This window comes from Triturus cristatus, chromosome 1_2 (assembly GCF_964204655.1).
Source record: "Triturus cristatus chromosome 1_2, aTriCri1.1, whole genome shotgun sequence".
NCBI classification, from domain to species: Eukaryota; Metazoa; Chordata; class Amphibia; order Caudata; family Salamandridae; genus Triturus; species Triturus cristatus.
The window spans coordinates 225,333,864-225,359,737 of NC_140580.1; the positions used below are offsets into that span (position 1 = coordinate 225,333,864).

A 25,874-nucleotide genomic window follows, 5' to 3' on the forward strand; every position below is an offset into this window, starting at 1 on the left:
ACCCCACCCTAGTAGGCCACAACATTGTATTCTAAAATAGAGTACGCATGGGAACAGAGTACAGCTAGCCTGCTTGATAATCGCAACACCATAAACCAATTTTTAAGTACCCAGTGGCTTTATACACCATCAATCCCATCAGCACCTTTATTTGAACTTTAGTTTGCCACCCATAGGGATATAGCCTGTCCTTCTGAATCTGAATGAGTTGAACCCACCCTCTACCTACATACTAATGCTAACAAAATTGTGATCATGTAGACATGAGTCTCTGGTCCACAGATCAGATCCCAAACCCTCATCAGCCCTAATTTATAACATGCTGATCCATGGGTTCAAATAGGTGGCACATTGCCAACGCAATGTGCAGGGAACATGTTGGAGCTAATTTGAATAAACACACAACAAGGAAGTAGGACTCTTAAAACTAGATCGCTGTGAATTAACAAGGTCCCTGGGAGGATACCCAAGTGTATAAAACTGCCCTCACACACAGCAAGCTGTGTCATGCTTCATCATTGGGCTGCTAACACACCTCAGCGCTAGCCAACGCTGGAAGTGGAGCAATAGGGAAGGAGAAGACAGTACAACACATAAAGAAAAAAATGCAGAACAAGGAATCAAAGTATGTGAATAAAGGTGCGGAAATAGTGGTATAAAACTGGATCAAAGGATGTCCTCAATCCAACTTTAATTATGGACTCCCTTGACCAGAGTAAAAGAAAAGGCCACTAATATGACCAGTGGATGAAGGTAAGGTGAATTGTAATGAATCACCTACCCCTCCACTCTGCAAGTAAATGTCGACATGTTTCTGCCGAATCACAGAATTAAATTAATCATTACCACGTCTTTCTTCAGGACTTCGCATCAAGGAGGAGATCCCAAAAGAATAGACCTTAACCCCTCAGTCCAGGAGTAGTGAATTGGCACCCCTACTTAAGGAATATTACCTACTCATCTGTAGGGATGATGTCCATGGGGAACCTGTAAACAAACCCATAAAAACAAGGTGAAAAGTGATAAACTGTAAAATAGTGATAACACATAACCTTGGTGATGCACCCAAACCCGTTAAAAACATGCAGCGATCGAAATGGTGGGCATTATCGCACTGTTTGAGGACATAACCACTAGAAATTGCCCCACACATTCTATGTTGAATTCTCAATAAGGAACTATTGTTTGTACTTTTCTATATATACATTTTATCCTTGTCTCTCCTTAGAATAGAAATGTTTGAGTTGTATCAATTTTGAGTTGCCCTAGGAATTTACACTGTGGAGAGTGCCTGGAACCAGATCGGGCACAGCAATGGCTAATGCTGCCCACCCTACAGCAATGTCCACCTCACCACCACGGGCTCGATCACAGTAGGCCCGCACCGAGGGTCCCGTCAGCCTCCGGTGCGCCACACTCCGCGCAGGCCGTGAATAAAAACAGCTGTGGCCTAGTCATCAGCAGCAGTAAGGCCCCTATGGGCCCGGAAGGATCCGTCCACAACCAAGAATGGCGGTCATGGCCACCCCTCGGTCGTCACGTTCAATAAAGGCTCTGAGATTCCATGGATCTCTTCATGACCAGAAGCTGGACGCCTGTATCATCCGGGCCCACCTGCATTCTCACCACCACAGGGACCGCCGTTGGAACCCCCGCCACAAGCCAGCCCACTGTATGGAGGTGACACACCACCCGGAGGTGATCCAGTCGCTGCCACAAGTAGGCGTCCGGGGGCCGCACGTACGTGGACCGCACCCGATTTAATATTTGCCTACGGGTCATTCAATCTGCCTCGACAAGCAAAGTAGCCCCCCCGGCTCACCGTATCTCTGATGCTGTCGCATGCCTCCGGTAGAGCACACAGCCGTCGCCAGCTCCTTCACACGGCCGATCACTGGGGAGGTGGCACCAGGTCTCTCCAGCCGGAAAACTCAGATGCCCCGGGGGCCCGCGGAAGCCACTCGGCCCTGGAGTTTAGAGAGCCGTCCCCGGGGAGCGGTCCAGATCATCGTTGCCCCAGATGCAAGCCGCAGAAGCGGCACTCCGCCTCCACCAGCGGCATGGGGCCAGCCCTATCGTCTACCAGCCCCGGAGCGGCACCCCCCCACCGTGCCTCGGGTCTGCCGACGAGACAGGCCTCCCTACCCATCCGATGATAGTGCTTCGGTGATCGTTGGACGCAGCCGCACCCGTCGATCCGCCCGGGAGCGCCCTCTGCCGTTCAGTGCGCTTGTAAGGGGCTGCATCCTGCCGCAGGTCTCCCTGGTGTTTGTGTGATCGACTTGGTCCGTCAATGCGGGGAATCAGTGAAGATTTCCCAGGATGTTGATCACTGTCGACCGGAGCGCTTTTAGAAAGCATCCGCCATGTCGGCTCGTCCTGCCACTGAAAATGTGTGTTTTAGTCAAATCGTGAGGTTTGCAATCGCTTCTGGGTAAGAAAACCTGGTGAGAGCTGTGCAAGTCGCCCCACTCTGTACTCCCTTGGGTGTCTAGTTTTCAGAAATCTGTGGGTTTGATAAGTTTTCTTAAGTGCCTGCTGAGCTACTGCCCAAAATCCACAGCTACTAGAGTTGCAAAAAAGGGTAGGTTTTGAGTACGAGTAGAAACATTTGATCTGTCTGTTATATTTTGGGCCCTTTCTTGTCTCGGGCTCTAGGCTTATGCACACAAATGAGGTACTATTTTTAACGGGAAACGTGGGGGAATGCTCAGTGTTTGGAAATTAGTTACGCCCCACAAATCTCAGAACTTTCCCTCACAGCAATGTGAGGAAAATGTGTTATTTTTTTTTTTAAAAAGCTTCAAGTTTGCAAGGGCTTCTGAGCAAGAAAATCTTGTGCGGTTCACTCAAGGTACAACACCCTGGACACTTCTGGGTGTCTAATTTTCTGAACTGTCTGGGCATGGTAGGTTTCACTGGGTGGTAACCGAGAGAAGGCACAAATTCCACATTGTAAAACAAATAAAGGTGTGGCTTCTGCTGAATGAACAGTCTCCAGCTCGGATTTTGGGGGGGTTGTGTCACAGGCGCTAGGCCCAGTTACACAAGTGAGGTACCAGAATATTATCCGGGGACGTGGAAAAGCAGAATAGTAGAACAATTGTTATTACCAGATGGATTTCCCTGCATTTGTGGCTTCCAAATGTAAGCCAGTGTGAAGAAAGAAGACCTTTTGCCCTGTGATTCACATGATAATGAGTAACCCAGATTCAGAGGTATCCAAGTAATCACTGATCCTAATCTCCGTATCTGCTGTACATTTCATAAATACATTTGTTTCATTCATTATATTGTATCATTAGAATTCCTGTATACTTTGTTCGCAATGAAAATTCATTGTAAGGTGCAGCTCAGTTATTGCCTATGGGTATCCCGTGTTTTTGGGGAACCTACAAAACCTATACATCACCACGACGAGAAGGGTCTGTTGGACATAACGGTATATTGCTTTTGTAACAAAAAACAACATTTGAAAATGTTATAATAAATGTCTATTTACTTCTCATTTTGAAAGCTGAGGATATGGCACCAACAAAAGGTTTGCAGTACTTGGACTACCATTTTTAGAAACAAAAACATAGTTTTTTTAGGCAGCACTTTCCCCAATTTTTCGGTGGGGAAAACCCAATGTTTTTTGTTTTTTTTCTGTCCTCTCCAGGGCAATCTACAAACCCTGAGTACCTTTAAGCATCCTTAAGAGGCTGAGGAGAGAAATAGGGCACACATTTGGCAGGGATACCTTATGTGGAAAGAGTCATGAAGGCACGTGTGCAAAGTACCCCAAATAGCAAGAAGGGGACTTGGCATTTTAGGGGGGGGCGGGGGGTCAAATCCAGCTCCTTTTACCAAAATATGTGAAAAAAACTAAAGTGAATATTTACAGTACATTCTTCACCTGTGGATTTCTGTGCACATGCTAACATCAAAGTGTTGTCACCTAGTGCTAGGAACACTATTTATACAAACTGGAGATTTATATGGTACATATATCTATTTCCAGATGTTCAATGGAAATTCTGAGACATTATACATTGTTGAAGAATGTATTATCTATGGGTGACTCTTAAACTGTTCATCAAACTGTCACATTTGTTGGATGATATTGGTGATGTCATAAATGATGTCATTTAACATGCCATGAGTGATTTAATATGTGAGGTTATCAAACTGTTCATTGGGTGGGGGAAAGTTATACTTGCCTCACTGACCTGTAACTTGCAAATTTCAGTCTCTTTTTTGCGTTAGTTTTAGCTCCTTCAACACCAAACTATATATATCAGCACTTTGTGTACCATCGACTGAGCTTTTTGTAGGGACCCTCCAGAGTAAAATTGGTTTGACTGCAATGTGTTTTTCCTAGTTTTGTGTTTATTTTTTATTTGTTGTTACTATTTGTGTGACACATGAAAAATGTGATTGGTGCACATTCGAAGTATTGATGATAATTGCAACTACTCCGTCTTACAGAGGCGACCTGTCTTACGGAAATGTCCATGATGATGGCTTGCTGGAAGCAGAATTCTTTCAACGACAACGTGTGTGCCAAGGAGATCCAAGCCTTTTTTACTTGTGCAGCTGCAGCCAAGGTATTGGTGCCTAATTCCTTTTTTTTTTAAAGTGGATTTACAGCTCCTTAGGGGAGGCATGTAATTATCCATAGATAAATTGATGCAATGCCTTCCATGCTAATCAATATTTCTGTCCCCCTTCAATTCTATCCTACAACTTTCCCTTGACATGTCATGTACAGATGCACAACCCATTTCTAAATCTCCTTCAAGTATACTCCAATTGAGACTGCTACACCATTTGGTTGATGCCTGGAAATGTTCCAGTGCCGAAATACGACAATTATTTGTCCCCACAAGATGCACCTTGACGCATGGATTTAATATTGATACCTGAATGTCTACTGCACTAACTCTAGAAGCTGGACATTTTTCCACAACCTCTCTTTCTCTTTCGTAGTGGCTGTTTTGCAGAGTCCAAATTATCACCAGACACTGTGTACCCTGTGCTTCAAAGATGACCGCCTATATTATATTGGCTACGTTACAGGTTGCAGTCATCGCTTTCTTTGATCAAAATGTGGTCAGTCAATAAAATAGGCCAAGTTTTGGATATTAAAAGTATTTATTCTGGGGTTTTGTATTGGACAACAAGCAGGTAACCTGAAGCAGAGGCAGTGTCTTTCTAATTAACCATTTAACCAGGAGAGGAGATCGGAAGCCGCACATGGCAAGGAGATACTGACCAATATCACATGGCATTGGACCAGTTTCAGGCCGCTTCTGAGAGGTGAATTTCCTGATGTGAAAGGGCACTAAGAGGAGATGTAGTGAGGGATGACTGGTTTGCAGGGTACTTTCATGGTTACTGAGATCTGAGAGAAGCCCTGACACTATAATATAATGTTTTTATTGTGTGTAGCTCTCCTACAGAGCAATTAATGTGAATATCTGGATTCTAAATCCAGTAATTCAGTTTTGTGACGTAGTAACATTGCGTAACAGAACTGGTTATCCACTGTTGCTATATCTGAAATGAATTTGATTCTGCTCTGGCAGGGCTGTTTGAGAGCCATTCAGAGCCGCACTGGAGAACATTGAGTATAGCTTATGGAGGGGAGGGAAGGGAAGGGAAGGCAGAGGATGTGGGTGGTAGAAGACCAATTATTCATTTTTAGGTCTCGCCTAACCCAGCGCATGCGCTGGTCTGGGGAGATTTATTGAGAGGGCTCCAAAAAGTGCTACCAGGCCAGCCTAGAGCTACAGTGCGCGGGCGCGCGCGCCGCGATTACTATCACTTTTGCGGCCGCTTGGCATAGCCAATAGGTCTCGCTTTTGGGACCTTATAAGTATTTAGTTATGCAACTGTTGCACGGCTAAACACTTATAAGGTCCCAAAGGCAAGACCTATTGGCTATGCCAATGCTTGTTACATTTGTGACCGGGAGGAGAAGCCATGTTATGTATGGCTCACCCATTACTTCTTTGCCCTACGTATCAGCTAAAACGCAGGGAAAAATGATTTTGGGGCCGTACATAACCTAAAATTATAGATGGGTAAAAAGAAATATTGGGGATATTTTCCACCTTGGGTTTCTTTCAGAGTGACATCATAGATAATGCTAGTTTCGTTCCTGTTGTCTTTTTGATGTCAGTCAGAACCTTTTTGTGAAGAACATTCTTGTTACACACTCTCCCCCTTCTATAATTCTATATATTTATAAAGGAAGTTTTTGGAATCCTGCTTGTTTTCGCTTCCATTGTCATTGCCTAATCTTGTTAAGAAGATCTTAGCCAACGTGGTCATTTACAGACTACGTCCCATAATGTCTCAAGTAGTGCTGCTTAAACAAGCAGGCTTTGTGTCAAGCATGTCCACCTCGTAATGTGCGATAGGTGATGGCAGTACTGCATTAGCTTACTAATCACTTGTCAGTGTCATTAATTTATGTATGATTTGTAAAAGGCTTTTAATTCTGTTGAATTGCCATTCCTTTTGTGAACAATCAGATGCATTGCTGCTGCCCATCTTCCTCGTTTATATAAAGCCTTGTTAGTGTTCGCCTAACGTGACTGTGGGAGCCTGAGCCCCAATAATTCAAACACCTCAAAAGTTACCGTTGACTGTTCGGCTCCCTTCAACAATAAAAACACCTGTTTAGCAGAGTAAAATCAAAAGTAACTGGGATCGCTCAATAACTGAGTCCAAGATCAATAATGTTTTATTTGAGAAATCTTAATATAAGTGATACTGAGAAATGCAATAAATGCCAAAAAGGATCAGATACAAAACTACAAAATCAGAACTTAGAAACCATTTAAACCTAGTTAAGTAGAAAAGACCCTCAAAACTCTAAGTGTCAGGCTCATAAAGAGAACTGACAACATCCTATAAGGAGAAGAAAAGTCTCCCGACAAACAGACAGTCTTGGGAGGAAAATGAGAAGTCACTCTGAACTTCCAACACATTTTATGCATAAACAATTGAAAAAAATACAGATTCAGCATGACATGATTGTCTGCTCACATTGGACAAATCAAACACAAGATCTTAATTTTAAGACTCTGTCCTACTAACCCATTTCTAAAGTAGAAGATTTCTTCTGTTGGCTTACTCAACAACAGCAGATGTAAAATACAATATGAAGCATTCTCAAACAAAGGCTCTTATGTTAGCGTGCTAGCAGACACACTTCGGAACCTCCATCGGTAGACCTTCAAAATGATACATTGGGAAACGACGGAAAGCCTTATTCACAGTACATGGTCTGTTCTCCAAGAAAAGTTACTTTCTATGTCACATGCACTGTGCTCCGCAGGATCAGCCAAACACCGGAGAACTGCGTCCATTTTTTAACAATGGCATATCACAGGAAAATGTGGCATAACTATACATTAATAAATACACTTCTAAACATTAAAATAAAATAGTTTCAAGTGCAGCTTCATTAATTGGTTGGTTATGACTATATGCATCACAGAAATCATTAAAATACGTACAAATTATTTGTTACCCAAAATGGCATTTCATTAAAAGCTTCGACAACCTCTCACTAATTATTTTTTAATAATCACTAACAACCCCATCAATAAAATGAATTAATCCGCAGTCAATTAGGTAGTAGCAATCTTCGTAGGTTGTCGAGTATTTTCCTTCATTATCTTAAACTGGTTATAGACATGATTCTTGAAAGTTTCCATTTCCGCAGACTTTATTCTCTACTGTAACAATGTTAGTAAAAGAAAAGGAACAATTGCACAAATCATTATGATTATTACAGGAGTTAGAACTGACTGAAGAAGACCACCGCCTATATTAGCGTGTCACTCACCAACATTATCGAAACTTTTCCCTAGATCACTAAACCAAGAACCTTCAGCTACCCATAAGCCAGGTTCTTCCAGATATTCAATCTCATGAATTAAATTAGTCGTATTGATGATAAAGGAATTAATAGCTCCACTATTATCAGGTGTATAAATGTGCAACACTTTTTAGCCTTAATCACCTTACAGACTCCACCTTCTTTTATCAAAGGAATATCTAAAGCAAGACGATTTTGTCTAACCATAGCCCTAATTGCTACCATTTCTACATTTACTAGCTTAAAAGATCCTGCTGTATCTCTCATATTTACTATCTACTGCGGTGGACATACACGTATTTTTTTACATCATTCACTGCCACTCCCATAGAAGGAATAATAGCACCTAATATGTCTAAGACTGCTTGTCCAAAGCTTTGTCTCATTCTCCTGAAACTATGTTCATCACTCGATTCATCTAAATGATAAATGCTAGAAAAAACTAAAGCTAAATAACAGGAGCTAACCCAACTTTTCGGCAAATTAATTATAAGCAATTGTCCCACAGACCTATTAAATTTCCCTCGTAATGTGTTCTCCACCAAGTTAATGATTTCCACTAACTTCATAACCCTCTGACTTTCCATCAGATTGTATGCGATAAGCAGAGACGTGCTGTTGATGTAATGCCAGAGAACATGGCCAGAACGCAAGGATTGTAGCGTCCAGCATAGTAGTATAATGGAGCATAATTGCAACTGTTGATTCTGTAAAATAGACAAGTCTTGTTCCATTATATCGATTGCAGAAGACCTAATGTTGCCCACTGAATAAATCCTGGACGAGAGTGTGGTCATGCCATTGTCGACCACAGCCAAAGCCTTTTCTAGGTTAACCCTATCTTTTTCACACAATCTCTCAGCAGCTTCCTGTTAGGAGATCTTCCATATTTCGTGGTAAATAGCTTATAAGAAGCGCTTACGACGTGGCTTCTGGAGACCTAACAGAAAATTCCTGAGATCCATGTCATCTGATAGAAGTGACAAGTATTATTTCACCTGAGACAATGTTGAGGTTTTTAGCCACTCTACTCACAACTTCCCGACACTGTAAGATGTCACCACCCATGAGTGTTCTGATTGTACATAGTGTGGTTCAGACCTATGGATACCCCTGAATCTTGACTGACACCTATTTGTGTCTATAGGCTAAACCTGCCATCCCTTCCAGTTTGGGGTCAGATGAATTGTATGAACCATTATGCATCGGGGTATCTAGTGTATCCTTACTGTGTGGTGAATGATTCTGCCATCCCTTAAAGCATGTTGGTGAGGGAATTAAAGGTTTGTTCAAGTCCTTAATCCTGGCTAACCAAAGACAGGAAGTCTGTTACACAGTTTCGTTCAGGAAAATTATCTGATTGGGTATTAGGCGTGCTCTAAATAAGGCCTTGGTTCCCTGAACCTGCCAATCTTTAGTCCCCCAGACAGATTGTGTGTCTATTGTGGCCCTCCAGTAGTCGAAACCCTGTAAAGACCACTGGGAAATTAAAGAAGCAGAGTATATTCGATTAGTGTTAATCAGCATATCTTTCTTTGCAGATGTTGGTGCAAGCCTACAATAATAAGAGGCCGGGTCTTAAGTGTTAAACCCAGAAAAGTAAGCAAACTTCTGTGCAAACATGTTGGAACTACCTTTCTGTGGTTTCGGGCAATGTTCCCACTGATGAAAACATTTCGTGGGATACTCGCTTTGTGCAAAAAATGTTGACCATAATGCTGATGATAACACATGGTGTTAAAATTAGATGTTTCATCATACAATCCATCACACGCAAATGCAGCAGATTGTTCTAAATCAGACCTCATTGTATGCACAGTTTCAATGTCCCAATCGTCAGAGATTGTACTAGAGGTGATTAAAACATTCAAAGAAATTTTAAACTGGTGTGGTATTTTTAAACGTTTAGTAGGACCATACCCATCATAGGAAACCCTATCTCATACTATCCCCTCAGGAACTGGGACTGCTGTAATGTTCACTAAGGACAATTCTCTCTGTTCACAGTTTGATGATGTATGTGGTTTCAAGCCCAACTTCACATGCTTTATTGCAGAGTGTTCATGGAGCTAATGTCCATTCAGGAACAAGAAAGGCAATCACTATACCGATCCAAACTATTAGGAAAAGTACACCAATTGCAAGCCATAGCTGTAGCCAGGGATAAATAAAGTAAGTCTTTTGTAGCCAAAGGTAGAATTCACTAATTTGTTGATTGTAGGGAACAGGCGGTGGCTGTGTCTCGGGTTCACTGAGTTCCGATGAGAAGTCATCAAAGTTGATGAAACAGCCAGATGCAGTTCAGTCTGTCTTTGGTAGCTCAGTAGGTTTTGTGGAACTGGTAGAAGACTTGTTTCAAGACATTTTCACATAGACGTCGGTATTTGGCTGAATTGAGATCGGTGTTTCATTTGTAGTTTGATTTTCTTCAATTTCAACAGGGACAAGTTGCATTCCATTGTTGGTAACTCCTTCTCTTCGCATAGTTGAGTCCTCGAAAGTTATTAGTCTTTCCATCTGAACTTCTTAATGGTAGCGAGAGGAGATCGGTGGCTACCCAGGAGCCCACACAGCCTACTTTTAAGAATCGGTCACATAGTGTGGTTTGATCAGATCTATTGAGACAAATCTCTTTTCTTTACTGTCGGCAAGAGGCGGAAAAAGTACAGTTCTTGTTCCTTCGAAAGTCAGGACAGGTACAGGCCCAAATTCTTTCTGGACCACGATCTTTTCTCTGACCAGATGCCCAACCTCTGGGGTCCAGGCAGGTCTTGCCGGAACAGCTTTCACTTCTCCAGTGGTGGTGCGTTTTACTTGGACGTTGCTTTGTAATGCACGGAATTCTTTGCGTTCCTGTATAACAGCCAAACGATTATAGATGTCAAATGGTTTTTCATCTGCCACTGTGCTGCCACTATTGAGGTCGGGTACCCACATTCTAATCCCAAACAGGACCTCGCATGGGGTACGCCTCCCAGGGATTTTCTTGACCTGTTTAGTGCCCTCTGGACCCCATATAGGTGATTGACTCAACTGCCACTTGAGCCTAATACCCTCGCTGTTAAGGATTGCTTTAGGTCGAGTTCTTCATCTCCATGATCAAATTTCCCTCAGGATGATAAAGGGAGGAGTACCGCAGGCCAAACTCAAGCTTCCTTGTAAGCCCTAGAGCTAAACGCAGGGCCACAGTCAGACTGTAATGTGTCAATTGCGTCTGTCCCGATGAAGACTCGCACATCCTTTATAACAGTTTGGGCGTCAGCCGAGCGCTGACGCCAAACCCACAGGAATCTAGAGCATGAATCCACTGCCACCAAGATGTACTTGTAAACCCCGTCAGATTGTAAGGGGCCGCAGTGGTCCAAATACACATGCGAGAGATTTGACAGATATTAGTAGTGGTGTTTGAGGTGTACGTGCTACGGTGGAACCTTTCATCTGCTGACAGATGTCGCACTTGAGAACAAAGTTCTTTGTCTATTTAGTGAGACCTGGCCACCAATAGCTCTGCTTCATTAGTGAAATTGTTACAGTGACCCCTGCGTGTGCAGAACCCAGATCCTCGTGTGCAGCTAGAAGTCAACTTGGACTACGATCCATGTCTGGTATTACTGTATCCTCCCACTCCTGGAGTCTGAGCATACAGAATGTTTTCTAACTTGTAGGAGTACTTGAGTGGGAAACATGTTAGCAAAGCAGAGCTGTTACGGGAGGCATTGACCGCTATCATGATTGCTCCATCTATCCTCGTGCTGAAACATTGATTGTAGCAACAGCATCAGTTCGTACTGTCGCATTGGCCAACACGCTGATGACTCAGTGTGTGAATTGCATCAGCCCATGGCAAGCCCTCTTTCAGCTTCACCATCTGTTCCCAGAGTAACTTGTGTTTGATTGTACAACCTTTAGAATCTTGGCATCCATTTTGGCCCCAATAGTGAAGATATTCATTGTATGACTGGACACAGTAAAACAAATCGCACACTATGACTGTGGGGAATTCCCGATCCGTATTTTGCAATGAGAGTATCGGGCCTTTCATTTCTACCAGCGGTGCCATGTAATCTCCTAGAGACTGCGTCTGCATATTGCTAGGACGGAACTTGCCATCCCGCATAAATCCCTTTACAATCGCACATGCTGCGCTGTATTGCTGTTTACTTCCTACGGCAGGCTGAGGAGAACCATCAGTATAAATGACGTATTCATATTGATCTAGAGACTAAACTTAATTCGGGAGAGATTATTCTTGTTCGTACTGCAGAAATGCTTGTGGTTTCAGTGTAGGATTATATCTGTAATCTACATCTGTTGCAGTGAGAGAATTAGCCCATTGTATCCATCTAGGATGCAGTGTTTTTGCGTTTGCAACGCTGACTTTCGTACCAGCCTGTAAGATTGGTACTGGAGTCATGACGATTATTAGTTTCCTCTGAGCTAGTGCTCTTTCTCTCACTACAGCAGTCTGTACTGCTGTATCTTTTCAGTGGATGCAAAACGCATTTCAGTGTTCGTGTACAAATGAGATTATATGTGATGGGTTCGCCTTCATTGAAAGTGATGTAGATGTATCCTGCTTGACCCGCGACTACACGGATCACCAGGTTCTTGGAATTTACAAGTGTGTGTAAGTGTTTGGAAGCTATCAGGTCAGCTTGTACGAAAAATAGAATTTCTGATTTTGTGTGTTTGTGTCCAATGGTGGATGGAAAAATCAGTTCTAATTAGGTCGCAGAAAGGTTTGACTTCTGCATAATCCAAAATGTATGTTCTGCCAAAATTTAGAAATCCTAAAATGGATTGTAGACCTTTCAGAGTCTTTGGGGGTTGGAGCAGTGCACATTTTTCAAATAAATAGCTGCAAGACCTTTTCCTTCACTTTAGAGCTTGTATCCAAAAAACAAGACACTGAGGTGGGCAATTTTGGATTTCTTGAAATTGAATTTGTAGCCCACAGTGGCAAACCCCAGAATTATGTTGTTTACCATGCTCAAGTGCTCCAGCAATTCATCGTCCGTCAGATAAATATCATCTACATAAGACAATGCCTTCTCATCACAATTTTGAAGTAACTCAGATACTCTTGCTGAGAACAACCCTGGGCTGTTCTTATACGCTTGGGGCAGAATACAAAATTGGCGTTGTGTGCCTAGGGCCAAAAATGCTGTCAAATATCTGCTTTCAAATGCAATGTTTTAGCAGAAGAATTCATTTGAGATATTGTGTTTTGTATTTTTTCCGCAGTGTGTTGTTCATTAGTGCAGCACTGTGTGCATTTTGCACTGCAAATGTTTGTGTGCATGTGTTCGAATGCCTATAGTCTAAAACTAAACGGTATGAATTATTTGGTTTGACTACGGGAAACAAGGGATTATTCATTAAAGAGTTCCAGTTTTCAATTACACCCTGGTATTCAAGTTGATCTAAGATCTCCCCGACTTGTTTATTTGCTTCATGTTTTATTGGGTGCTGCCTCTGTGGAGTTGGAGTAGTTTTTAATGGATTTTTTTAGTGAGGTGACTCAGCATCCCACCCAAATGATTGAGATAAAGGTGCAGGAGCTAGCGCTAGTGCCCACTCCTGCATGTATGAATGTTTGAGTGACTCTGGAACGAGGTCGGAGAATGCTGGTAGGATTACATTTTCATCTTTGGGGCAATCCATGACTAATTCGAGCGGCCAATCTCTCTCAGCCAAAAGGATATTGTATCCATTTGTAAGGTTTTCCCAAAAGAGAACCTTAACTTTCCTGAGTATGTTCCCCCTCCATTTGGAGTGTTATTTCATGTAAACTACGTGGGACACTTTCCCTAGGATCAGGTGTTTCCACCGTGAAATGTTCATTCAACGCTGCTGTCACCAGAAATTCCATCAGTTTCTGGCGAGCTATTGTTACTTCTGCTGTGCTTTCTAACATTGTCAGAGCCCACTCCCTGTTCAGAAGCAGAGTCCTCAGTAGCCTGGGCATGTCTTATTTTTAGTCAGCTACTTTCTTCTTCTTAAATTGTGGCTTGGGTTTGGGTTTATCATCTTTGATTATGTAGTCTGAAGTGCGATGTGTCTCCCTTTTCGGCTTGACTCGCTCTTCTGATATGTGTTCTGACCGTCCTTCCGTCTCTGGGTGTTTTAAACAACCCTGAAAGGAACGAGTATCAGTATCCTGATACCTGTCAGGTTTTTTTAATGTTATCAAGGTTCCTAAGGTTATACCTCTTCTCAGTGGGCTCCTGCTGAGGAGACCCACTCGTGATCTTGATAGATTTTATTTATTATTATTTTTTAGTTGTGTATTATCCCATTTCTTTTTAGAAGAATCGGGCGCTTGCTTCGAGTTATCCTTTTCAGAATTACGCGCTACTCGTGGTTTCTCAGGTCTGGCTCCCAAATTATCTCTACCCAGCGAAGCATAGGTTTCTTCAATAATTTTCGGTAGTTCTAGCTCCTGCTGTTCAGGAGTGCCTTCCCTTAGGCGTCGGCGTATAGCCCACTGCTGCTGCCTCCCCTTTTATGTTACTTAACATATTTGCTGATACTTGAGCAAAGTTGCCCATCAGTTTCATCCCCAAGTCCAAGGCAGGTTCTGCCCCGTACTCATTTTGTATTTGTTTCAATACATTGTGTATAACTGCTATTGCCGGGGTACCATGGATTTTTATGTATAAACAAACGAAAATTGTACCCCAGATGATACCATCCTTGTTTGGGGGAGTCCTCCCCATTGGCAAGCAAATTGTTAACATTCCGCGTTTTTCCTGCGGGCCCTTAGGGGGAAATACTGCTACCAGTTGTGCTATTTTTTGAGCGATCCAAAACAGGATTTGCTTCCGCTTGGTGGGCATTCTTTCCATAATCACGTTCAACGTTTGTGGACCGATCGTGGGGGTAGTCAATTGAGGCGGACCAACTGGAACAGCCCGCACAGGTTGTAATGTGAGTGTTTGCATGACAAAGTTTCTGTAGAGTTTTCACTATCACTGTAAAGTTTACGTAGTTCTGCTGCAATATGTCAATGTCTGGTTGTGGTGTGTAAGCAGCTAGGACCGGCCAAGTCGCTCCGTCTCTGCTGAGCGGACCGAGTCTCACATTTGGTGTGGTGTGTGGTTGTGATGGAGCACGGTTACTAGCTCTGGTTGCACATACATACCTAATACACACCTGGGCCCAAAACATTCACACAATAAGCTAGTAGAACCCGCTGGCATAAATGTTTGTGTTTTACCTGAAATTTGACATTCACCTTTACCAAATCTTACCAACTCAATTATCTTAACATTAATTTCCTCTCCTCAATGAATCAGGTTGCTGAGTTAGTTTAAGGTAGAGTGACATTAACCTTTTACTTTTGAATAACCACAGACTCAAGAAGTTTTGAAAACCTTTATCTAACTCAATAATTTGTGAGTCAAGAATCAATTACAGTGACCACCTTCACCCAAAAAGGCAGAGTAAGTCTAATATAGCAAGTCATTAAATGATCAATAAAGACTGTACCTGAAAAGGGAGGGAAAGAGAGAGCACAGGCATAAAGGACAGATTTTGCAGAATTATATTTACCTATGGTCGTAGATGAACCCACCTCCTTAAAGATGGGGCCAGATAGAATCTCCCAGGACCGGAATGCAGACACAAGATCAGGCCGATTTCAGATCTGGAAAGGTGACCTCTTCTAATGTGCAACGCCATCGTCGCACCCCTCTCTGGTACTACTCTCCTCGAATGTCCCTCTTCCAAAGTCCCCTTCTAGATGACTAGATTATCGATCGGTATCTCAATTCTCAAGCAGAGTTTCTGGCAGCAGCAGGGTCTGAGACAGCGTCTCGGACAGAATCTGGAGCAGCATACGCATTGGGTCATTGACGTGTCGGAATGACAGATCTGACAAGTCGGACAAGTTCTCTAGCTAACTTACCTCAATTATACTATTCTTTATTTATGTACCACCCCCAAAAGTTTCAATATTTGTGTTTTCCCCTATTCTGATTGGTCAGGGCGAGGAGGTGAGTTCATCACACCATATTAAATGTAATGTTTTCTCTTTGGGCCATTGTTTGTTCCCGCCCCTTAATTTACTTTCCCATAGCTTTATTCCCACCCGCATTTCACGTTATGCCTAATACAAATTTTGCAACAAAACATAACTTTCTTCATGCATTCAGGTCAACTTCCTATTCCCAGGTGTCTCAGTTCGATGTGGCCTTGGCTGGGTTTCAAGTGGTGTTGTCGCAGGGTTCCGGCAGGTTCTTATGCGCCTGCGTGAACATCAGATGGGTAGGGAATTCAGTCACCCTCCGAGGCCCAAATATAGACTAATAAGTCAGAAAAAGACACATTAGAACATGGAAATAAATAATTTCACTTTATACCACTTATCTCTACTCTATCCCCATTTACTTATTTAAATCTTTTGCATTAGTGTTTAATAGAGTTTACGAGGTTTAGTTCAAGCAGCAGCATATGCGTTAACATGTGAGTTTCAAGCGGCCATATTTAATTCTATTGCACAGCTGCAAAGTTTCCCACCAAAAGCATAGAGTGTCATACTACGTAGATGCAGTAGACTCATGCGCAATAGAAATCCCGTGTTTTTGGCGGCCATCTTTAGTCACTCAGATTACTTGTTAGTAATACACATAGAAAAGCTTCCCCTAGATACAGTATGTTCGTATGTAATGAAATATTAGTATTTACAAGACTTGTTGGTTACATTATTACATGTTATTTGAGAGGATTGCATCCAAGCAAGTTTCTTTTCACGAAACTTTGCTTCATCAGCAGGGCGCCTTTAACTCAGTTTTTATGTTCCTGGTACGTAAACTGGACTTCTATGTCCACGTATGGGGAATAGTCTTCTTGTATTTAATCTTCAATGTAAGTGTGAAACAACTTAGTGCGTCTGCGGGTGGAAATTTTACCCAAGAATAGAATACCTTCATTCTGAATGCCTTGTGTGCCTCTACACAAGGGTAATGCCGCCACCTGCTGCGGTGAGGCCGTGATTTATTAGTCTCACGGTAACTATATGTCTGCAATTTTCTTGAATGTTAAGAGCCCCTTCCGGCTCAACATTCCCCGTACTCAGGCCAGCAGTATCCTCATCCCTGTGGTTAGACATTGTAGGAGGAAGTAGTAAGGGAAAGAGATAAAGGTTTGCACAATGTAGGGAACAATAATCCTTCAAGCTTAAATTAACCTACAGCCAATACATAGGATATACCTACTCAGCTGAGGTGGATTTCCCTTCCTACTCCAGACATCGCTGGTTAAATGTGAGTAGGGGTCTCTGAGAAAGCATGACTGAACTACTCATATTTGACCTGTTCAATAAGAACCAAACCAACATTGGTGGTGCCATGTCGTGTAGTTCCTAAATGTACTTAGGATCTGCGCGTTTGTTGGGCAACATAAACTAAGGGATTGGTGTCGAGACTGATTTCCGGACAGCCGGCCGCTTCTACACCCAAGGCCCTTCCTGTGGCAACAAGAAGCCCCAGGACCAATCCTGCTTGGTAGAATTCTTCCAGTAGCGTAGAGGATACCACGGGCGCAGTTCCAGGGGCCGTGCCAGAGGATAACCTCAATCCCATTCAGGTGAGAGTTTGCTCTTTTTCCCTACTAAAGGTGAGAGGTCAGTTGGCTCTATTTATGTGTTTGTTTGCTCAGAAGTAGGAGAGTCTCCCTTCTGATGCCTAGGTACTTCAAACCATCAAGGGTTTTCATATAGAGTTTTATGTGTCCCGGTGCAACAGACCTGGCCGCACATTCTGGTTTTTGCAGACGATCAGGCGGCCTTAGTAGATTGAGAGGTGGTGAATCTTCTGCAAAAAGGAACAGTAACCCCAGAGGGTTCATCAGCAATGTCTTCTTGGTGGACAAGTCTGATGGGGAGCAACGCCTGGTCAAAAATCTCAGGGTGTTCAGTGGCTGGTTGGTCTACTGCCACTTCAAAATGGAGGCCATCCATTTTTTGGGCGACCTTTTGCGCCCCAACGATTGGATGGTGTGATTAGACCTGGGGGACGCTTATCTCATGGTCCTCATCTATTCTCCTCACTGTAGATTCCTGTAGTTCAAGTGGCGAGATCGGGTGTATGAGTTTGCCACTCTGCCTTTCGGTCTCTCTTCTGCCCATTGGTGTTTCACCAAGGTACTCAAGCTAGTGGTGAAGCTCCTCGGGGCGTGAGGGCTCCGTCTCATTATTTACTAGACAATCTCCTCTTGACAGACCAATGCCTGTATCGTCTGACCCAGCTGTTGCAGATGACGGTGGATTTACTCCACAGTTTAAGTTTTGTGGTCAACGAGCAAAAATGGATTCTGACTCCTTCAAGGCAGTTAACGTTCTTGGGCTTTGTGATGGATTCGGTGGAGAAGTCCCTGAGCCTTTCTCCTCTGAAGGTGCCGAAGATCCGCAGAGAGCTGAGGAGGTTGTTGTCCAGGTTCATGACCTCTCTCTCCGTCTGCAGGGGTGTGGAATTTTCCAAATAATCTAGTTGTCCAAGGGACAAAATGCCACTGAGATCTACATGTCCTGTAAAATCCACTTGTCCCACCTACCCCCGTTCCACATCAAACCTAAGGGCTCCGGCTGACAGAGAAACATTAATATATTTTTGCTTTATTAAAATCAGTAAACCATTGAATGCTGTGCAATAATAATGCTAAAGGAAAACTTGTCAAGCGATATTATAATCCCTTTTATCCAAACCGATTATCCAGTAATGCCAGTGTCCTTTTACAATTTTTTGCAAGCCTGGCAGTTCAAGAATGATAAATTGCAGTGCTGAGGCGCCGCCGCAGCTTAAAAAAATGTGCACAATGGGCCAAATTAAGCTTGAAAAATAGAGGCACTGGCCAATTGAGTATTTTCTCGCACAAATGGGAAAAATATCACCCATTTGTGAGGGAAATTGCCCAATCTGGCTTCTCTGTCACACGTCTGGTGTGAAAGGGAGTTTTGAATCTGCTCTTCCCACCAATTGAAAGGTGCGCAGTAGGCACTGCTCCAATAGCAGCGATGAGGTCGATGGGAGCCCGCGCTTCCTACAGCCACAAGGGTGTATCTCAGTACACACGGTCCGTCACAGCAGTTCTATTCTATTCAGAGCGATCTGCTCGAAAAAATAACATTTTGAACACTCTAGCAATGATTTAAAAAAATATTTTAATCACTGTTAAGAAGACTACTTACAAGAGGCGTGATTTACAGAGACACTCACACTGTCCACGATTCTCAGAAGCTCCACAGGAACAAAGGCCCTGAAAATGGACATTACCAGATATTAAAGGATTTAAAAAATGAAAGCATTCCAACCCTCTTAAAAGACCGTGCACAGGACGGGAAAGTTAAAACCTCTCCCCTTCCAGTAACATCTGATAGCGACTTTTGACACTTCACAAATAAGTGCTTTCCCACCTCCTTGAGAACACCCCTCACTCAGCTGCATCCGCCGTGCGGTAACCACGCCGCCAATACATCGCGGCAACCTTCACTTTGGCATTTTTCACTCCGTGCGCCGTTGCAACGCGAGTGCGTTGCGGCTCATTGGCAAGTATGATGCATCGCCAACGTTAACATAGGACGTCGTAACATCGGACGTCATAACATCGCGTCCCTGCCCCCCTGCGCCCCCTCCCCTTAACCCTGACGGCAATTCTTTTATTTCTATTCCCCTTTTTTTCCATTTTTTTGGGCTGTGTATTTATTCCCACAAAATACGTACATTTCAAACCATACGTAATGTACTAATTTACCGTCACCCTTTACGCAGTTATGGGCTGAAAGTTAATAGCTCACTATTCTATATTAGGACTTTAAGTTATAAATTGCAAGTCACCAACGGATGTCTCTTTTGAAAGCATTAATATGCAGATCTGTTCCCATCCTATGCACTCTGTAATCGACTTCGTACATGTTCTTTGCAGCAGGCATATTAACCCTCTGCACTAACTTCACCGAGGTCACAACCTCAACTATACAAAACACGGATCTCTTTCCAGGATGGTAATTCATCACACAAGTTTCCTACACATTTCTGTGAGGCCTGGTAATTGCCGGCGGAAAGAAACGCTGCAGCAGGTGCTTCGAAAGCTTTTAGTGCTGGCTGCGCCGTGTGCGACAATGTTTTTTTTGCCCATAAGCCAAAGGAGTGAAAGTGTAGGAGTCACATGTCACCCATACTGGTAGGCAGTAGTTTAAGAGTGCTTGGTGGGGAGAAGCACAAACGCAGAGTCGAAAAAGAAACAGCAAAGTTGGGAGTTTCCTTTAATAATAAGAATCGTTTTTTCGCCAAATGTACCCTCTTTGCAACATTAATCAATTTTCTAATGTATATTTGTCGGTGTGTTTATGCAGTTCTGGGCTGAAAGTTAATAGTTCACTATTCTATATTAGGACTTTAAGTTATAAATTGCAAGTCGCCAACGGATGTCTCTTTTGAAAGCATTAATCTGCAGATCTGTTTCCATCTGCGGTATGAAGGCTCCGGACCCGCGATGTTAAACCCGCGTTGCGATGGCAGCGCGTGAATCTGAATTCGTTGTAATGGGTGTTTCCCCCATGAAGCGGTGCCACACTTTTTTGACGTCCTCATCTGAGGCGCCGAGGCGGGCCAGGCCTAGGCTTTTGTACTAATTAATCTACCCAGGCACGGTTGCTAAAAATATAAATAAAAGAAAATCGCAGCACCTCCGTCACAATATCACACAATTCAAGCAGGCAAAACTGCTTATTTTACCTGAATGCTTATTGCAAGCCTCGTGGCGGCCACGGACCACTGTTTGCAAAGGGTGAGTGACGTTTCACTCCCCCAGCCAATCACTGGCTAGAGCCCAGTCATGGGCTGCTAGCCAATCAGATGCCGCCAAAGGCTCTCTGCAAGCTTCGGATTGGCTGTGAGCCCCAGAGTGCCCACAGCCTGTTGTTTTAACGTGATTAAAACGTGATTAATGTCTACATGTCCGTCGGACATAAATAGACAATAAATCTTCTTGCCCGTCAATATAAACAACATGGTTCGGGCGTCGGGCGATATGATTCCCCCACCCCTGCATCTGGTAGCCCAGATTGTGGACATCCTCTATTAGTCTATCCAGGCGATCTTCCTGGGCCTCCAACATTTGAGAACTCTCCAGCACCTCAAAGCTTTTCATCTTTGCCAAGGTCTACAGTATTCTGAACTGATTCCGCTGTCGGACGATGTCCGAGATGATGTGGTGGCTTGACCACATGGAAGCGTGTAATGGCAGAGGTATTTTTGGCTCCGTTCCTGATTTGGTGATAGAGTCCGATGCCAGGATGCTCAGCTGGGGAGCCCACTGTGGGGACTCATTCACTGGAGGAAAGTTGCCCACAGAAAAGCGACTGCTCCACATCAATTGTCTGGAGTTGATCGGCATGTCCTTCGCAATCAAATGTTGGGTGAAAGACAGGTTTGCCTGCAGTGTCCTTCTCAAGATGCACAATGTGTTAGCAGTAAGATGCATCAACCACTTGGTGAGGTACCAAATCCAAAGTTCTGGCTGACCATACCAAAGGAGTTTTGGATATTCTGTCTTTCCCGCAACATCTGTGATCGCTGGATACCTTCCGGGAGCGTCCAACATAATGGCGGATTGGTGCCACAGGGATTGGTCGGACATGAGCCTGTGGCAGCTGAATCCCTCGGTGGTTCGGAGGCTGGATTCTCTTTGGGCTCCTTTCTTTGTAGACCTGTTTACCTCATGGTTGGATCACAGCGCTACTTCAAACGGAAGCCGGATCCTCTGGCGAAAGCCTCAGATGTCTTCCTTCAGGACTGGACATTGAAGTCTGGATACGCCTTCCCCCCTCACCATGATAATGAGATTGACGGCACATGTTCGCAGGCAGGGGGCGAGGGTAGTGCTTATCACACCGTTCTGGAGGTCTCAAGTGTAGTTTCCAGTTCTTCTGGAACTTTCCTTGTATTTTCCAATCCTTCTACCCTGAGTTCCGGATCTTCTTTGGGATCCCCTGGGCAATCAGCACCCGCTACTTCTCCAAGGCAGCATTTCTCCCATGGCGTGGCAGATTTTCGGCCTCATTGGAGAGTGCTGGGTCTTTCGGGAGAAGCTGACGAATGCTCACCACTGCTTGGACCGATGGCACAAACAAGAATTTCAGGTCTGCTTGGGCCAGATGGGTCAGTTGGTGTCCTGGGAAAGTCCAGGATCCCATTGGGTATGAAGTGGTCCATGTTCTGAATTTCCTAGCTTCCCTAGCATCCCAAGGCCTGGCTTACAGCACAATTAATTCCTGTGGATCTGCTATATCAGCAGGTCACTTATCCATCAAGGCATCTCCTTTGGGGGAGCACCAGCTGGTGTGTAAGTTGATGAGAGGAATTTGTCTAGCCCTTCCTCCAGAGCCTCGGTACTACACCTTGTAGGAAGTGAACACGATTTTGAACCTATTCAAGGTTTGGCACCCGAATAAGTATCTATCCCGTAAACAGTTGTCAGTGAAACTGGCCATGCTTTTATGTTTGATATCTTGTAGACGAGTTTCGGATGTGAGAGCCTTAGACATCTCTGGTCATGTTTTCACCCCCACGGGGTCACCTTTAACACAAGGAAAAGAGGTTCTAGACTGGTCTCTTACGTGGCTTTTGACAAAACTCCTAAGTTGTGTGTGGTGAGGTGCCTTCGGGCATATGAGACAAAGACGGAAGAACTCCGTCCACACTCCGAGTGTCAATTGCTGATTTCCCTCAGGAAACCTTTCAAGGTAGTTGCTTCTCCCACCTTTGAATCGGCTGGGTAATTCGGGTAGCTGGTGACAATGAATCTGTTTGGTCCTCATTCTGTCAGAGGGGCTACGGCCTCGAAGACTTTTTCCCTCGCAGCTCGCTTGGAAGACCTCATTAAAGCAGTGGACTAGTCCTCTGACTATGTTCAAGAGTTTCTATTTTAAACCAGTCATGGATATGGCGTCTTTGGTGGTGGATGTGTAAATTGCGTATCTTGAAGTAGGATGCATCCCCCTGGGCACTAATCGACCTTGTGAAGGGTTACTTAGTTAGTATGAACTGTTTGGTGTCCAATATAATTAGAACAAATAATTTTTCCAATGGGTTTATAATCTTTCTGCAATTTTTAATCCATGATACATATATTATTCAATCCATATATGATCTTCTTGTTAGAATTTTTACACGACTACCCCGTTAATGTTCCGTCTTTGGTGGTGGACAAACTTTGAACTAGCATAATCCTTTCCTTCTGTCCTGACCTAGATTGAACATTTTCCTAGTAAACAGGAAGGAAAGTTTCAATTAATAATAACGACACGGAGGCGAGGTTTATTCCCACCGAGGTTGCTGAGGTCCCTTTTTTTTCCCTTCCCAGAAGGAGCCTTACAACTTTCCTTTGGTGGTTATAGAAAGCTGGTGGTTTAGATATAAGTACTATTTTTCAATGTTTTCCTGTTGTTGATTTGTTTGATTGTTCTGATGACTATTGTTTAGGCCCAGAGTATTCCTTGAGTACTGACTACATGGTCCTAGTCCTAGTATGGAAGTAGTTTTGGTTATATTTTTTTCCAATGTTCAGGTTCATTTGGGTCTCCCTGGCTTCTTTCAGGATGGAGGGTTCAAAAGCAGAATGAGAAGATGATGGTGGCAACCTCCATTTGCAGTCAAGAAAGAGGAAGAGGACCGTATTGTGCATACATTTATGGGAATACTGGACTGCTGATTGGCTGACCTTTCCTGTGCATGCTGGGAAAGATGTTTTTTTTCCTGTTGTTGAAATCTGCTGGAAAAGAAAATAAAGAATGTAGTGGACAATCCTCGCCTCCATGTCCTGAATAGAATTGAAACTTTCCTTCATGTTAACTAGGAAAATAATTTATTCATCATGATTAAAAATTGCAACAAAAACACTTCAAGATAGAGAAAATTTAACTGGTCACTAGATGCAAGTCAATCCCTCTCCAGCAGATATAGAAAGATAAGCACTCATAACATCTGCTGACCTTCATTATGTCAACGTATTCTCTAATAATTTTAGTATACACATTCTCTTTAAAACCACTAACTAAATGTTCTCTATGTATTGGCGCACCTTGTTTTGATTCATTATATTTATATGCAAGTCTCAGCATTTATATCAATACGATCTGAATCATATCTCACAGGAATCAGTAGGCACATAACCGCCCCACTAAAGTTTCCAATATTGTAATAAGTGTTATCCCTACACTTTTGTAGCATTTGCTGTATCCATCTTCTATTGAGACCAAAAATGTCCCTTTTTTTCCCCGCAAAATTTCAAGTCCTTGTTCTCATTTCCTTATACAACTAATTCCTTCGGTAATGCACTATAATTCGCTGTTTGATCTGCATATCTGTTGCCAAGAGTCACCATATTCTTGCCAGCCTTATGGGCTGTGGGCTTTACAACTCCAATCTCCCTAGGTTTCTGTATTGCTCCCAGTAAATCCAATACGTACATACTATTCTTTATAGGCATTCCTCGTGACCATAGCTGTCCATAGTCGTGAACAAGACCAAATCCATGCTGATTGTCTGTGGAAATCATCTCATTCAGATTCCCAGCTAAACAGCAAGCTTTCGTTAAGGCAATCAATTCTGTCACTTGCACTGAAGTTACAGTTAGCAAAGACTATGCTTCTAAGGTCTCTGAAGCTGAATATACTGCATAGACAACTTTCAGTGCTCCATATTGGTCCCTCAAACAAGAACCATCAACAAATAATGTCAGGTCACCCATTTACGAAGGCACTTTCTTAATGTTTGGTCTTGGTTTTGTGCATAACTTAGTCGCCTCTAGACATCATCCAGTGTGTCATCCGTTTCATCAGCATCTTTCCTATCTTCACAGCTCTTATCTGAAATAGGAAGCAGTGTTGCTGGATTCAGGCCATTGCACCTTCAAGTAGAAATGTTCTCTGCTGCAAATATAGTCTTCTCATAGAGAGTCAGTTTACTGTTTGCTATATGCTGGGTTCTTGTCCTTGTTAAAAGGATTTCAAAAGAGTGAGGGACATAAATTATTAACGTATGGCCCATCACAATTCCTTCACTTTGTTCAGTTGCCAGACAAACAGCTGCCACTGATTTTCAAACAACCTGGAAGACTTACAGCTACTGGATCCAATACATACAGAAAGATATGCCATTCGGGTGCATTGATCTTCGTTGTTTCTGAATAACAATTGCAAGTGTAAATCCATCTCTCTCATATGCCAGAGCAAGAAAAACATCAAATTGTAATCAGGCATCCCGAGTATGGGCACATGACACAAACTTGTTCAAATTCTTTATTGCAAATTGCATTCATCATCATATGATACCAGATCTTGGACATCACTGCATTGCAATCTTACTAAAGGCTTTGCAATCGAGGAAAAGTTTGTAATCCCCTGAAATTTCAAGAAGCATCCAAACCTCCATCTGGGTGGTCGGCTGGCTCAATTTTAGAATGGCAGAAACACTTTCTTTACAGTTTTTTCCTTACACTCTTCTCAGTATGGTGTCCGAGATAGATGACTTCCTTTTTACAATACTGCATTTTAGTTGGGGAAACCTTATGCCCATTCTTAAGAAGTTGGTTCAACTAAGCAAATGTATTATGCTTACAGTCCTCTTTCATCTCAGGTGGGACCAGAAGGCCATCAATATATTGCACCAAGGCTAAATTAATGTGGCTGTTTTATACTCTAGATCTTGCTTTAGTATTTTCTGGGTGCCATTTTTGATTCCTATTGCATCTCCTGATATGTATAGGACTCCATGGAATAGTTCATAGGGAAACACCGTGCAATCCCACTCGATGTATCAAATAATGTACATAAAACGACATAATTAAACGGAACATTCGTTCAAAAGAGAAAAGGAAATGCTTTTAACCCTTGCATGTCCCTCACACTTACTTAATCAAACTTGTTTCTCTCTGAAATACCTAAATGTTTTCAATGAACCCTCTGAATGTTAATTTTGCTGTCTGGGTTGAATGCTTA

General features: G+C 43.1%; 1 protein-coding gene across 3 annotated transcripts in view; it reads left to right on the forward strand.

Moving 5' to 3' along the window:
* The window catches only part of CHCHD1 (coiled-coil-helix-coiled-coil-helix domain containing 1), a 68,398-nt gene that overhangs the window by 26,330 nt on the left and 16,194 nt on the right, over nt 1-25,874 (forward strand). The window contains exons 2-4 of one of the 3 annotated variants that reach the window (XM_085603513.1): nt 4,471-4,589; nt 9,418-9,475; nt 23,474-23,680. In XM_085603513.1, coding sequence (XP_085459639.1) covers nt 4,471-4,589; nt 9,418-9,465 — 167 coding nt within the window. In that variant the 3' untranslated portion in view covers nt 9,466-9,475; nt 23,474-23,680. Of the gene's footprint in view, nt 1-4,470; nt 4,590-9,417; nt 9,476-23,473; nt 23,681-25,874 lie in introns of those variants that run through there. The other 2 variants (XM_085603512.1, XM_085603511.1) reach the window with 2 other exon arrangements.